Genomic DNA, 15,058 nt, shown 5'->3' with positions numbered 1-15,058 from the left:
TCCATCATGTATATATACACACCACATCTTCTTTGTCCATTCATCTGTTGATGGACATCTAGGTTCTTTCCACAGTTTGGCTATTGTGGACATTGCTGCTGTAAACATTCGGGTGCCTGGGCCCCTTCGGATCACTACATTTGTATCTTTAGGGTAAATACCCAGTAGTGCAGTTGTCGGGTTGTAGGGTAGCTCTATTTTCAACTTTTTGAGGAACCTCCATGCTGTTTTCCAGAGTGGTTGCAGCAGCTTGCATTCCCACCAACAGTATAGGAGGGTTCCCCTTCCTCCGCATCCTCACCGGCATTTGTCATTTCCTGACTTGTTAATTTTAGCCATTCTGACTGGCATGAGGTGGTATCTCATTGTGATTTTAATTTGTATTTCCCTGATGCCGAGTGATATGGAGCACATTTTCATGTGTCTGTTGGCCATCTGGATGTCTTCTTTGCAGAAATGTCTGTTCATATTTTCTGCCCATTTCTTGACTGGATTATTCTTTGGGTATTGAGTTTGATAAGTTCTTTATAGATTTTGGATACTAGCCCTTTATCTGATATGTTGTTTGCAAATATCTTCATGAGGGGGTAGGAGAGGGTGGTGGGGTTATGGACATTGGGGAAGGTATGTGCTATGAAGTATGTAACCTGGCGATTCACAGACCTGTACCTCTGGGGCTAATAATACATTATATGTTAATTAAAAAAAAAAAAAAAAGAAATATACGAGTGTATATGTTTGTGTGTTTCTTGAGGAATAAGCAAGCAGATACACCTTGAGAAAGGACTGGAAGGCTAGCATACTAATCTGTTAAGAGTATTTATTTCTGTATCATTTGAATTTTTATGTTTGAATACCTTTGTTATTTTTCTAAAAACTAGAAAATACTCTATCTTTTCAGATTCAGGTGCCTCCTTCCATTATGCCTTTTCTGATTGTGGTCATGCACACATTTATGCATGTGTGTACACATACCTTACACTGTATATTCTTTCCCTCATCTGATCACTTGTATCTCTTATGTCACCTCTAATTTGAATCATGGTTATTTATGTCAGTGTTTTAACTATTTTTAGTCTTGAGGGTGGGGTTTTTTCCCCCCTTCTTTCCTTCCCTCTCTTTTCATTTGTGATGTTTATTTTTCGTTTTTAAAAGCAATGTCCATTAAAAACAGCTTAGAAAAAAAAAAGAAAAAATCCAAAACACTATCATTAGTAACACTTAGTAACACTTTAACTTCCTTTTTTTTTTTTTTTTTAGATTTTATTTATTTATTTGACAGAGAGAGAGAGATCTCACAAATAGGCAGAGGGAGTGGGGGGGAAGCAGGCTCTCTGCTGAGCAGAGAGCCCGATGCGAGGCTCAATCCCAGGACCCTGGAATCATGACCTGAGCTGAAGGCAGAGGCTTAACCCACTGAGCCACCCAGGTGCCCCAAACTTCCATTGTTTTTAGTGCATTTTTTTCCCACCCTTAATTATGAACTGGTTCCAACATACAAAAATTATAAAGCTCCTGCCATCCAACTTTGTTAAATCTAGAGTTTGGGGCCATATTTGCTTCCCTTCCTCCTTCTCTTACTTGAGATGAAACATTAGAATTTTGAAGCCCTTACATATCCCTTCCCAATTCTTTTCTCTTCCCTCTTTTCCCTGAGGTAACTTTTGATGTTTTTCATGGCCATACATATTTTGTTCTCTGTGTGTGTTTTTTACCATACCTACACACATAAGTATTTAAACTTTTTTTTGTTTTTAAACTTAATATAATATTCCCATGTATCCCTTTGTAGCTTGCATTTTTCAGATATAGTTTTGAGATAATCCCTGTTGATCTACAATTCTATTCACTTATTTTCATCACTAAATAATACTTCATTGTATGAATCATTCTACACTTTATTCTATCTAAACTGCTATTCCCAGCATTTTGGCATTAAAAGCAGTGTTTTAATGGGTATTCTTATGCAGTTATTTGAACATTTCTCTGTGGCCTAAACCTTGTAGTATTATTGCTCTGTAATGTGCTATGTATACATTCACCTTGAGCAGATACATCCAGGCTGCTGTTCAGTGATTATATCAATTTAAAACCCCCCACCAGAAGTATATGAGTTGTCCCTCTCGTATTTGATATTGTTAGACTTCTAAATTTTTACCAGTCCAATAGTTTAAAAAGTATATCTCATTAATAAAATTTGCATTTCCCTGTTTGATATTAATTTATTAGTCATTCTTATTTCTTCCGTGAATTGCTATATTGCCCATTTTTCTACTACTGATTTTTAAAAATTCTTTATCAGACTGTTAATCCATTATCAAGTTACATATATATTGGAGGAAAATTGGCATGTTTAAGTAATTCAGTCTTTCATTCATGATGTGGCATATCCCTCCATTTTTTTAGGTCTTGTTTGATAATTTTTAATATACCTTTACACTTTCCTCTGTAGAGAAGGATAGATATTGCATAAATCTTCTTCCAGTTTGTGATTTACCTTTTCATTCTCCCAGTGGTATCTTTAGATGAAAAATATTCTTAATTTTAGCGCAGTACAGTTTACTAATTTTTCCCTTTAAGATTAGTACCTTTTATGTTCTATTTAAGAAATCTTTGCCTACTGCAAAGTCACAAAGATATTCTGTTGTGTTTTTTTTTTTCCCTAAAACTTGTTTAACTTTTCTCATTGAGATGTATGATCCATTTGGAACTTTTTTGTGTGTATGTTGTGAGGTAGGGGTTAAAAAAATTTTTTTCCCCATATTACTATTTGATTGAACATCAGTTTTTGAGAAGGTAATTCTTTCTCCACTGTTCTCTAACAACATCATCTTCTTTATAAATGAAGTGACTGTATTTGTATGAGTTTGTTTTTGGAATCTAATGTTCCTTCGGTCACTTTGTCTTATGTGATATTTTATTATCTTAATTGTTTATAATGTTATAACAAATTTATCTGGCAGTGTTCGTCTTTAATATTTCTTCAAGATAGCTATTTGTTGACCCTTTGTATTTCCATTTACATTCTAGAATCTGCCTCTGAGTTTCCACCAAAAAATTCCAAACCTAGTAGAATTTTGACTGGTTTCATCACTTTCACTGGACAGTTGGTCAAGAGACCCATGATGGAAATTTATAGGTCAATTTAGAGAGAATTACTATTTTTTATAATATTAGTCTTCCAAATCATGAACATGGTATATACCTCCATTTATTTAGAACTTGAATTTCCCTCAGTGTTTTATAGTTTTCTGTATGGAGAGCTTTCCCATTTTTCATTAGAGTTATTCCTTGGTATTTGAGGCTTTTGAATGTTAGTGGTAAAGAGTATTCTAAATATTTAATATTTCATTTTCTGACTGTGGCAGGAATAAAAAATAGTTACTTTTTTTTCTCTCATTCTGTTATCATGAGCTCATTCCCAGGGACCTTGCTAAATTCAGTTATCTGTGATTTCTTTAAGATTTGAACATCATAGAACCATTTATCTACAAATTAATGAAAGTTTCTTTTTCCTCATTGTGTTATTGTTCTGGCTAGGACCTCCAATACAATGTTGAATAGAATAATAGAATCTTGGGTTTTTTGGTTTTGTTTTATTTTTGTTTTTCTTAATTTGGGGGAAAGCATTCAGTATTTCATGATTAGGTGTTATCTACTAAGGTTTTTCTGTAGATGACATTTTTATCAGATTAAGGAGGTTCCCGTCTGTTCCTAATTTGCATTGTAGAAAATGCTACATTTTCCTTTTTATGTATTGCTGGATTTTGTTTAAATGTTTGTGTTTGTGTTTGTGTTCAGGAGGATGAGTACCCTATAATTTTTCTTTCTTACAATGTACTTATTGGCATTTTGCCATCAAGGTTACATTGGCCTCATGAAAATAATTGTTTCCTCTTTTTCTGTTTTCTGAAAAAGGTTAGTATAATGTTGATAGTTGGGTTTTTTCCCCCCTTCCTTATATATTCACAAACAATCAAACACTTTTGTCATGGAATCTCTTTCTACTTTATATTTCTAGCCTCCCACGGAGCCTTCTACATTGGATTATATTTAGTACATGCGTAGTTTATTGAATAAATGAACATGTCTTTTCATTGTTGTCTCCAGAGTTTTACTTAAAACTGCCGTTAAAATAGATCAGGTCCTTATCATGTTTGGGATCTTGCAGTGACACTGTTGACAGCTCTTTTTTCTCCAGGACCACTTGAAGCCATCCTCACACTACCACCAACTAATCTTTTTTATTTACTCTTATTATTTTAGGTTTAATTTTAATTTTCATTGAAGTGATACATGTAAATATTTGTGAAAATCAGATGCTTCTACTTAGTTTATAACAAGAAACAAGTCTTCTGTCCTACCTACTACTCTCAATTCCCATGCTGAGACATCTGCTTTGTTATTTTTAAAATAACTTGCTTAAAACAGCTATTTCTTGATTTTTCAATTTAAGACATCACAAGTTGACTTCCCTTGATGGAAAATAAATATTTTGTTGTCTTAAACTATATAGCCCCAAAATACTCATATGAACTCTCCTCCCATCCTCCCAGGATAGTTATATCATATTTTTAAAAACTATTTTATTTATTTGATGGAGAGAGAGAGTGGGAACACAAGCAGCGGGGAGTGGGAGAGGCAGAAGCAGTTTTCCCACTGAGCAGGGAGTCGAACTCTGGGATCATGAGCTGAGCTGAAGGCAGACGCTTAATGACTGAGCCACCCAGGCGTCCCTCATAATTTTTAAGTTCATACTTATTATTTATGGCTATGAAAATATTACCATTAGCGTGTTTCTTTCTATAGCTCTTTTTCCCCAAGTTAATCTTGTCTAATATAAATATTGTTTCAGTACCTACAGAATAGGTGCATTGAGCAATCCATCCTTTTTCTTTTTAACTGAAAGCATGCCTCTTGAATTTCTTTATCATTTGCTCCAGTGTGGATTTTCTTGCTTTTTAGGCCAACTTCTTTTCACTATTAATTTTGGTAATGTACTTGCCAGTCTCCTTGGTGCTGAAACCTATTTACTCAATTCCATTTCTCTGGCTAATTTCTTTTTCTTGCTAGAACATATCCTCTGTTAGCTTCTTCTTCTTCTTCTTTTTTTTTTTTTTTAAAGATTTTATTTATTTGACAGAGATCACAAGCAGGCAGAGAGGCAGGCAGAAGGGCGGGGGGGAGCAGGCTCCCTGCTGAGCAGAGAGCCCAATGTGGAGCTTGATCCGAGGACCCTGGGATCATGACCCAAGCCGAAGGTAGAGGCTTTAACCCACTGAGCCACCCAGGTGCCCCCTTTATTAGCTTCTTAAGAGGAGTTTATAGGAGGTTAAAATATTTTGTATTTGTCTGAATCTTTTTTTCCCCTCAGACTTGGTTGATAATTCAGATGTATATAGCATTCATGTTTTATAACTATTTTCTCCCAGTTTTGAAGGAGAACTAACTTTGTTGTCTTCAAGCATCTCATGTTGTTGGGAAGTTTGATGTCATTGTGATTCTTGACTATTTATATGTGATCCTTTATTTTCCCCTCCAGAAGCTTTTAATATCTTCTCTTTTTCCCAGATGTTGTAGAACTTAATGATAATGTGCCTTTGTGTGATCCCTCCCTGACTTCCCTCTTTGTTTCTTTCTTTCATTGAACTGGCAAGTCCTTTCTATCTGGAAACTTACATCTTGAGTTCTGGAAAGCTGATTTTTGGGTGGGGTTTTGTGTGTGTGTGTGTGTGTGTGTGTGTGTGTGTGTGTGTTTTAATGTTTCTTTATGATCTGTTTTCTCATTCTGGAACTTCTGCTCTGTTGTTGGATCTTGACTATAACTGTGTTTTTCTCACTCATTACCCATCTCTTTATCTTTTTGTTCTGCTTTCTGAGAGTTTTTCAAATTTTTCTTCCAAACCTCTTTTTGTTCCCCCCCCACCCCAGGTATCATATTTTTAATTTCCAAGGACTCTTGTGTTCTGTGGATGCCTTGCTCCCATCAAAACAGCCTGTTTTTTAGGGTTTTGTTGCTATTGATTTGGGGTTTTTTTCTTGCTTTTAATTGCATCTGTTTTTCTAAATACCTTTATTCTGTTTGTTTTGGACTTTGAATTTAAAAGTTGTTTTCTTTAGGGGCGCCTGGGTGGCTCAGTGGGTTAAAGCCTCTGCCTTCAGCTCAGGTCATGATCTCAGGGTCCTGGGATCGAGTCCCACATCAGGCTCTCTGCTAGGCAGGGAGCCTGCTTCCTCCTCTCTCTCTCTCTCTACTTGTGATCTCTCTCTCTGTCAAATAAATAAAAATCTTAAAAAAAAAAAAAAAAGTTGTTTTCTTTAAATATCTGATGATCCTTAGTTGTCTATATTTAATAGTGAGGCATTAAAAATGCTGCCTTTCCCATTGCTGCTGCCTGTGAAGGAGTAGGAATCTTAAGGACACCTGGTTGTTTTCTAATGGGATTCCCAGGTGACACTGTCTGAAGTTCATTTCTCTTGGAAACTTCAGGGTTTTTATTTGATTATTGTTGTTGTTGGTTTGTTTTTCCTATAAGGGTATCTTCCAGTCTTCTGTAGGAGGATAAAAGCTGGCTGCTAGTATTCTTGGAATCTAGTGGGAAAAGAGACAACTTACAATGGAGAGTCTCACCAATTAGAAAGTAGACTTTTAATTAATGCCCCTGTAAAATCCCATGTATGGCACTACCTCTTTGTCTTTGCCTGGTGTGTTAAAATCTAGTTCATCCTCTTTAGAAAGTATATTTTCGGTCTCCTGATAAAGGAAGGGAGGAGACCCAGGAGCTGAATAACTTCTTATACTTATTTTCAGTCAGTCCTCTTCTCTCAGCCCCAGCCATGTAACTCCTCCCTTTGTTTTGTCCTGAATTACCTGGTGCTCCCAGTTCCTGAGCTAATTGATTTTGTTGCTGGCTTCACTAACTGTAGGCTTTCAGTTTTCTATGGGCTACTATGTCCCCGGTCTGCTCCAGCTTCTGAATTTTATATCATTTTGTGCTCTCCTTTCCTGTGTGTCCTTATGGGGTTTTACCTTAACTTTTTACTACAATTTTTAGGAGCCTAAGAAAATTTGTGTTTAACCCACCTTTGATCTGAATGTTGACTTAGGCAGACTTCTCATCTGGAGTATCTCCCCCTTTTTCTCCCTTTATCAAACTTAGCTTTATGCTTGCCTCTTTCCTAGAACTTTCCCTGATATTTCTAAAATACAAACTAATGCCCTTCTTTGATTAAATTCTCATTACTTAGGAAGCACGGAAATGTTCTATAGATATTTGAAGGACTATTATGGGGAGGAGGGGGAATGAATATATTTTTTTCATTTTGAATGAGGGAGGAAACTATGGGGTTGGAGAGAGTGGGGCACAGATTTCAACACACTGCGTGGAAGAACTTTCATATAGTTCAACAGTAGAACGGTTGCCTGTTAAGATTTAACATCCCATATCTGGGATGTTGTAGAAAGAATTCTTACTTTGTGGTATGGTTTGAACCAGATAACCTTTGAATCATAATTTTTTCTGTGTTCTGAGTAGCCAGATGGCGTGAGGGTGGAGTGGTTCTTCACAGAGGCCTCAGGTGTACTCAGCAAGTAGGGGAGGCCAAGAGCTTAGAGCTCTGGGCTCACCACCACTGCTTTATCCAAAGAAGTCTGTTTTTATCTGATTTATATGTTAAGGCTTTTCATAAAATGTAATTTGAAAAGTGGACTCTGCCTTTAAAAAAATTTTTGAAAACCACTGTCTTTTCTATGTTTCTGAGAACTAGAGTATTTACTATATATTGGGCACTTACTTGCTTTGTTCGTATTTAAATGTCTAGTCTGTTCTGTGGTATGTATATATCTTTTCAGAATGAGTTTTAATTTTTGTGGTAGATACCTTATATTTTCTATTTCAGTACTTTCGGAATCTAACTGGTATTTGAACAGTAGTTGCTGAATGTGTGATTTGACCCACATGAATCATTTCTGTTGAATGTTCTCTTTTCCAAGGTGCCAACCGGATAGTATTAGAAGACTCCAATATCTTGCAGCCTGTGGGACTGACTGTGTTTGAAAACTGGCTATATTGGATTGATAAGCAGCAGCAAATGATTGAAAAAATTGACATGACAGGCCGAGAGGGTAGAACCAAAGTCCAGGCTCGAATTGCCCAGCTTAGTGACATTCATGCAGTGAAAGAGCTGAACCTTCAGGAATATAGTAAGTGCTGATGGCAGACTGATAATTGCAGGAATCATGTTTATGTAAGAAATTAAGACAGAATTAAGATGTTCCTGTCTGTCTTCTTACCTTTTAAAATTTTTACTTATTTATTTATTTATAAGATTTTATTTATTTGAGAGAGAGAATGAGAGAGAGCAGGAGCAGGGGAAGGGGCAGAGGGAGAAGCAGCCTTCCCACTGAGGGACTCAGTACCAGGACCCTGAGATCATGACCTGAGCCAAAGGCAGACGGTTAACTGAGCCACCCAGGTGCTCCTTCTTACCCTTTTCTTTAAAGATTTTCGTGCACTTTTAATCTTGCCATTTTTTAAACTATGTTTTTAAAGCCTTATATCGAACTCACCTGGGAGCTTTTTCAAATTAAACACCTTTTCCCCATAAAACAGGAGTAGGGGAAAGGAATGGTCTGGCTCATTTTCAAAAATTTCCTCAGCTATTTATATATATAATACATATTATATATATTTATATATATTTTTATGTTTTATATATATATATATATAGAGAGAGAGAGAGAGAGAGAGAGACTGCTTGTCATGCTTTTTTTTTTTATCTTGAACCCCTTTAAGAATAGTAGTATAAAGTATGTATTTCTTTTGTTCCCTGTGTGCCCCCATAGTTTGAGCAAGAACAAAAATTATATTTATATAATAATATAGTTATCTTGGAATAACCTTATTAAGCAAAACCAAAAACTAGTGTGTTCAGAAGTTTTTGAAGTGAACTTAGAGAAGACTGCTTAACAGATACTTTGTTTTCTTTTTTCTCAATTGTATTCTCATCTTAGAAAAGTACTCATAAATTTTCCTGAAAGCTTTTGAATATGGCTAATCATCTTGCCTTAATTTCTTGTTAATTTCAAAAGACTTCTCATAGCAGTTACTACTATGGGTTTTATGTGATTGTCCCAGGAATGCTAATGTTAAATGAAATACTAAAGAGAGAACTATTAAACTCCTTAACTTCTCAACCTGATGCTTTCAAATCAGACTGGAGTATGAAAGGAGAATAGTGGAATGAGAACACCATTGCTTGTTCAAGTCTTCATTTTGTTGTCACTGTGATGAGCTTTTAGAAGTTAGAGACATTTGAGAATTAGAGTTAGCATTGTTGTCATTCTAATTTATGACATATGACTCAAGCTGAATATTTAATAGAAATAAGGCCTTAATTTCTAAGCTATTTATTCACTTGACAAATGAATATTTTATTGCAGAAAATCTCCATGGAGGTTTTCAGAATTTTAGGGGGAATGTCTTTATTTTTTTTATAATTAGACAGTTAAATATGGTTTTATATTTGGAAAAACATTTTTTCAAATTTCTAATAAAATTAAAGAGAGTGAGATTTTGTTTATCAGAAGTGTCATGGCCGGGAGGAGGTGCCTGGGTAGCTCAGTTCGTTAAGTGTCTGCCTTCAGCTTGGGTCATGATCTCAGAGTTCTGGGATCGAGCCCTGTATTGGGCTCTCCACTCAGCAGCTAGTCTGTTTCTCCTTTTCCCTCTGTGATGTCTCTCTCTTTTGCTCTCTCTCAAATAAATAAAATCTTTAAAAAAAAAAAAAGTGTCATGGAATTAAAAGGTTGTACTTTGTAGGTTGTGTATTTTAGTGCAGTATGAACTGATGTCTGTTTTGGGACATCTGTGTAGTATAACACTGAGGTGTTATTGAAAACACAGATAATAAATGAGAGGCTACAGTAGATGCCGCTATTCTGATGACAGATATCAAGTTGCTTGTAACACAGGCTAAGTAGAAAATTCAAAGCAACTTCATTAAGTCTAATTTGTAAAACAGACTTTGAAAAATTGCCCAAGTTTGTATTTATTTAATTTAGCCCAAATTTAAGGAAATTAAACATCTGTAACATTGCAAGTTACCTTTTGCAGTTGACTAAGCAGATAATTTTGATTGTCTATGAGTGGTTGCAATCCATGTGAACTTAAGTTTTTTCTTCTAACATAACAACTCTTAATTTTCCATATTTCATTATTTCTATATTTCATTAAACTACAGTTTTTGAATAAAATCATCTGTTAGAATGGTAGAATTTCTGAGTTAAAAATCTTTGGAAGAGTTTTTGTATTTTAAGTAGAATAATGTCCAGGTTTCTGCATTCTCCCTAGCAATGTTTTTAGTTTCAATGATCAATTTTTTATATATATATAAATATTTAAAGACAGTGTTTAGATATAAATATTTTGCATTATTAAATTGTCCTCCTTTTCTTGCAATTGTGTAAGGATACACAATATTCTATTATTAGTAGAATTGAAGTCCAAGGTAATTTTAAATTTGGTGTTCTTGATAATTCATAAATAATTTTGACTTAGCTGCCCTTTCTTTCCTTCCTTCTTCCCTCCCTTCCTTTTCTTTCTTCTTTTTTTTTTTTCTTTTTCAGGACAGCACCCTTGTGCTCAGGATAACGGTGGCTGTTCACATATTTGTCTTGTAAAAGGAGATGGTACTACAAGGTGCTCTTGTCCCATGCACTTGGTTCTGCTTCAAGATGAGCTATCATGCGGAGGTAAATATGTTATTTTCTTGTGCAGTTAACCTGTTCTGTGACTTAATCTAGCATTCTGTGATTTGGCGATGACGTTTCTTTTTCCCCTAACTTGATTAGTCACTTATTCCATTCATCTGTATTATCGTAGCCTTTGGGGTTACTTTGAGAGTAAATCAATCCATCATGATGGGTAGCACATGACCTAATCTTGGTTAGAAGTTAGAAGTGCCCTTATTTTGGGGGAAATTAATCTTGTGAATGAATGTATTTCCTAATAATAAAGTAGCTTTTTTCACCCCAGAGAGTAAAAAAATGAATTAATTCTACCTCCTATAATCTCCATCTACTGAATTCTAGATTCTACAAAGTTTATGTATCATTGCCGGGAATATATCCAGTGAAAAGAACTTTATTCACATCTATAGGTAGTTCCCTATTGTTTTTACTTATTTACCTAGCCAAAAAAAGATTTTTTTTAATATCACTCTAATAATATAATATGGTAGTGAAATTGGTTCAATCACTCATGAGAGCATAACAAATTGGTACATTCCTTTGTTAAAGCATAGTGTGGTAGCATCAAATAACGTAATAATATTCACTCCCTTAATTCAGAAATTCTCCTTTTGGCAATAATTCTCAGTTAATTCAATTGAAGGGAAAAGACTCTTCTCTACAGTGGCAGTTTACAGATTGAAAGCCATTTAATTTCTAATGATAGGAAAATGAAGTAAAATAACTGAGTTTATACAGCTGTCAAACATTATGACCATAAACTCATGTAAAGAATGTAGCCAAAATTTGGCTTAAATAGAAAAAAATTTTTTTTACATGTTTCTCTATGATGACAACTGCATAAAGTACTTACTTCTGTGAACAAAGATTGGTTTATACATTCAAAATACAGAATTGTTGATAAGATGGTATTATAAGAATATTTTATTCTAAGTTTACTTTTGTAAAAAAAGTAAATAACGTAGAGTAGCAGCTATGAGGCACTCTGCTTGGACTATAGGAGATTTGAAGATCTTTGAGATAGAGCATTTAGTTTAGTTGGGGAGAGCAACTATGTGCATGGTAAACATTAAGCTCTGGTACTTGAAGTGTCTTTCCACAAAATAGCCAAGTGTTGCACAATAATGTGAATGTATTTAATGCCACTGAACTGTATACTTGAAAGTGGTTAAAATAGTAAAGGTTGGGGCCCCTGGGTGGCGCAGTCAGCTGGGCATCTGCCTTCAGCTCAGGTCGTGGAAGTTGAGCCCTACATTGGGCTCTCTGCTCTGAGGGGAGGCTGCTTCTCCCTCTCCCTCTCCCTACTGCTCCCCCTGCCTGTGCTCTGTCAAATAAATAAATAAAATCTTTTAAAAAATAAGTAAACTTTGTCACATATATTTTACCACAATAAAAAAAAATTAGCAAGTATTTCCATATCAAGCTCCTAGGTTGTTACTGTAATAAGGCAAATCTTAGAAAAATTACCTTTATGTAATGGTAACATAGATAAAACTGAGTCAAGGATATCATCTTCCACTTAGAAAATGTCTTTTAAAAGACCTTTGCGTTTTTTCTTCACATTTAGTGAGTATTTTAAATGCATGTATTAAATTTTTAAAAAAATATATGTATTAAAATAATGGAGCCTTTTAGTAAATGTGTTACCAACACTCAAACCAGGATATACAGTGTTGTCATTAAAAAAAAGTACCCTGGTATCCTTCCATAGCCACTTCTTTTCTAGAAGTAACCACTATTCTGATTTTTATCCCCATAATTTAGCTTTTCTTGTTCTTGAACTTTATGTAGAAATCATGGCATATTTTTTTTTTTAAGATTTTATTTATTTATTTGACAGATTACAAGGAGGCAGAGAGGCAGACAGGGGGTGGGGGGGAAGCAGGCTCCCTGCTGAGCAGAAAGCCCAATACAGGGCTCAATCCCAGGACCCTGGGATCTTGACCTGAGCTGAAGGCTGAGGCTTCAACCCACTGAGCCACCCAGGTGCCCCATATGTATTCTTTTTGTGTCTGATGCTCTTACTTAAGATTTTGAGATTTAGCCATATAGAGGAGTGCATCAGTAATTTGTTTCTTTTTATTACTGAGTGGTGTTTCATTGTAAAAATATGCCACAGTTTATTCTGTTGAAGGGCATATTAATTGTTTTGTTTTTTTGGTTCTGAAGAATAAAACTGCAGGGGTGCCTAGGTGGCTCAGTCAGTTTAAGGGTTTGCCTTTGGCTCAGGTCATGATCCCGGGATCCTAGATGGAGCCCCACATCAGGCTCCCTGCTCAGTGGAGAGTCTGCTTCTCCCTCTACCTCTCCTGCTGGCTTGTGCTCTCTTGCTCACTCACTCTCAAATAAATAAAATCTTCAAAAAAAATTTTTTTTTAATTAAAAAAAAAAAACCAAAAACTGCAGTCAGTGTTTGTGTATAAGATTTTTTTTGTTCTGGTGGCTGGCTGGCTAAGTTGGTGGAGTGTGTGACTCTTGATCTCAAGGTTGGTGATTTGGAGCCCCACGTTGGATATGGAGATTATAGAAAAAATAAAATCTTTTAGGGGGCACCTGTGTAGCTCAGTAGATTAAGCGTCTGCCTTCAGCTCAGGTCTGGCTCAGTAGGTTAAGTGTCTGCCTTCAGCCTAGGTCGTGATCCCAGGGTCCTGTGCTCGAGTCCTGCATCAGGCTCTCTGCTCAATGGGGAGTCTGCTTTTCCCTCTCCCTCTGCCAGTTCCCCTGCTGTACTTGTGCTCTCTATCTGTCAAATAAATAAAATATTTAAGAAATGAAATAAAATCTTTTCTAAAAAAAGATTTTGGTGGGTGGGGGAGCACTTGGGTGGCTCAGTCAACCAGTTAAACATCTGCCTTTGGCTCAGCTCATGATCCCAGGGTCCTGGGTCGAGCCCCAAGTTGGGTTCCCTGCTTTTCCCTCTGCCTGCTGCTCCCCCTAGTTGTGCTCATCCTCTCTCTCTCTCTGTCAAATAAATAAAATCTTTTTTTTTTTAAAGGGTTTTTTTTTTTTGTTTTGTTTTGTTTTGTTTTTGTAATTTAACATTGATTTTACTGTGGAGGCAAATGAAATACAGAATCTTAATTCATCTGCCTGACCTTCAGGATGTGTTTTCATTTGAGCCTGTCTTACCTATCCATTGCCTTTTGTATCTCACCTTATTTTTGTTTGGCTCTTTAGAGTTTGATGATTACTGTTGCATGTCCTGTTTTGCTTTACCTCAGTGGACTTACTTGTGGTATTCCAGAGTTTTTTTTTTTTCTTTTTTCATGCTATCCTAAACCTTAGTTATTTTTCAAGGAGCATCTCCTCATGATCTTTAAACTTTCACTAGCCATTATTGTTCTCCTGTTTCTCTGAATTGTAGAACTGTTACCACAGTTTGCCTGATATGCAATTCAGAGTGATGTTTTGTGTTATATTAATGAGTCTCTTCCTAGCCCCAATCAAATTAAAAGTTCTTTAAGAACATGGACCATATATTTTACCTATTTTTATCTCCACATGATCTGTTACAATGCTGAATACGTAATGGGCTCAAATTCCTCTCTAAATACTATCTCAAATACCCCATGCAAACTGTTCACCTTTGATTTACAGTATTCTCCATTTTAAAAATAAAGGTTTGGGGCGCCTGGGTGCTTCATTTGGTTAAGCATCCAACTCTTGGTTTCTGCTCCGGTCACGATCTTGCAGTCGTGAGATTGAGCCCCACTTCAGACTCTTTGCTCAGTATTGAGTCTGCTTCAGATTCTCTCTTTCTCTCTCCCACTCTCTCTCTCAAACAAGTAAATAAAATCTTTTAAAAAATGATAAAAGGTTTTCCGATCCATAGTCATGTTAATAAAGTTATGTTATCTAGTAAATTTACTAACAGGTTTTTAAATGAAGTCAGCACGGCTATGCTATAATAGTAAAGGCAGTGGGCTAAAACTAAAGAGACTGCCCTTCTGGTTCTATCTTTTATTTTTAATTATCAATTGTTTATAGGAAACTCTGTGAGCTTGGGCAGTAACTTAGCTTCTCCGAGCCTCAGTATCCTCATTTGCAGAAACAAGGAAATTGGGCTTGAATGAGAATTCTCAGAGCAACCTCAGCAACTTTTACATTTTAAAAAATTATTGAGGACCCCAAACACCTTTTGTTTGCATAGGTTATGTTTATCTATATTTAGTGGTTGAAATTAAAACCAAGAACATTAAAAATAATAAACCCATACATGTTCTCAAGTTAAACCTGTTAAAGTTGGCTATATTTTCTGAAGCAAAATAATTTTAGTGAGAAATGCGACATTGTTTTTACATTTCTGTA

The 15,058-nt window shown here is 35.7% G+C and overlaps 1 protein-coding gene across 1 annotated transcript in view; it reads left to right on the top strand.

Annotated features, from left to right (window-relative positions):
* The window catches only part of LOC111142027 (LDL receptor related protein 6), a 173,046-nt gene that overhangs the window by 136,912 nt on the left and 21,076 nt on the right, over nucleotides 1-15,058 (top strand). The window contains exons 16-17 of the mRNA XM_022494947.1: nucleotides 7,994-8,203; nucleotides 10,628-10,753. Coding sequence (XP_022350655.1) covers nucleotides 7,994-8,203; nucleotides 10,628-10,753 — 336 coding nt within the window. The remainder of the gene's footprint in view (nucleotides 1-7,993; nucleotides 8,204-10,627; nucleotides 10,754-15,058) is intronic.

Source organism: Enhydra lutris, unplaced genomic scaffold, assembly GCF_002288905.1.
Source record: "Enhydra lutris kenyoni isolate GAN:26980312 unplaced genomic scaffold, ASM228890v2 scaffoldscaffold7, whole genome shotgun sequence".
Classification (NCBI taxonomy): Eukaryota; Metazoa; Chordata; class Mammalia; order Carnivora; family Mustelidae; genus Enhydra; species Enhydra lutris.
This window is presented reverse-complemented; position numbering and strand designations above follow the sequence as displayed.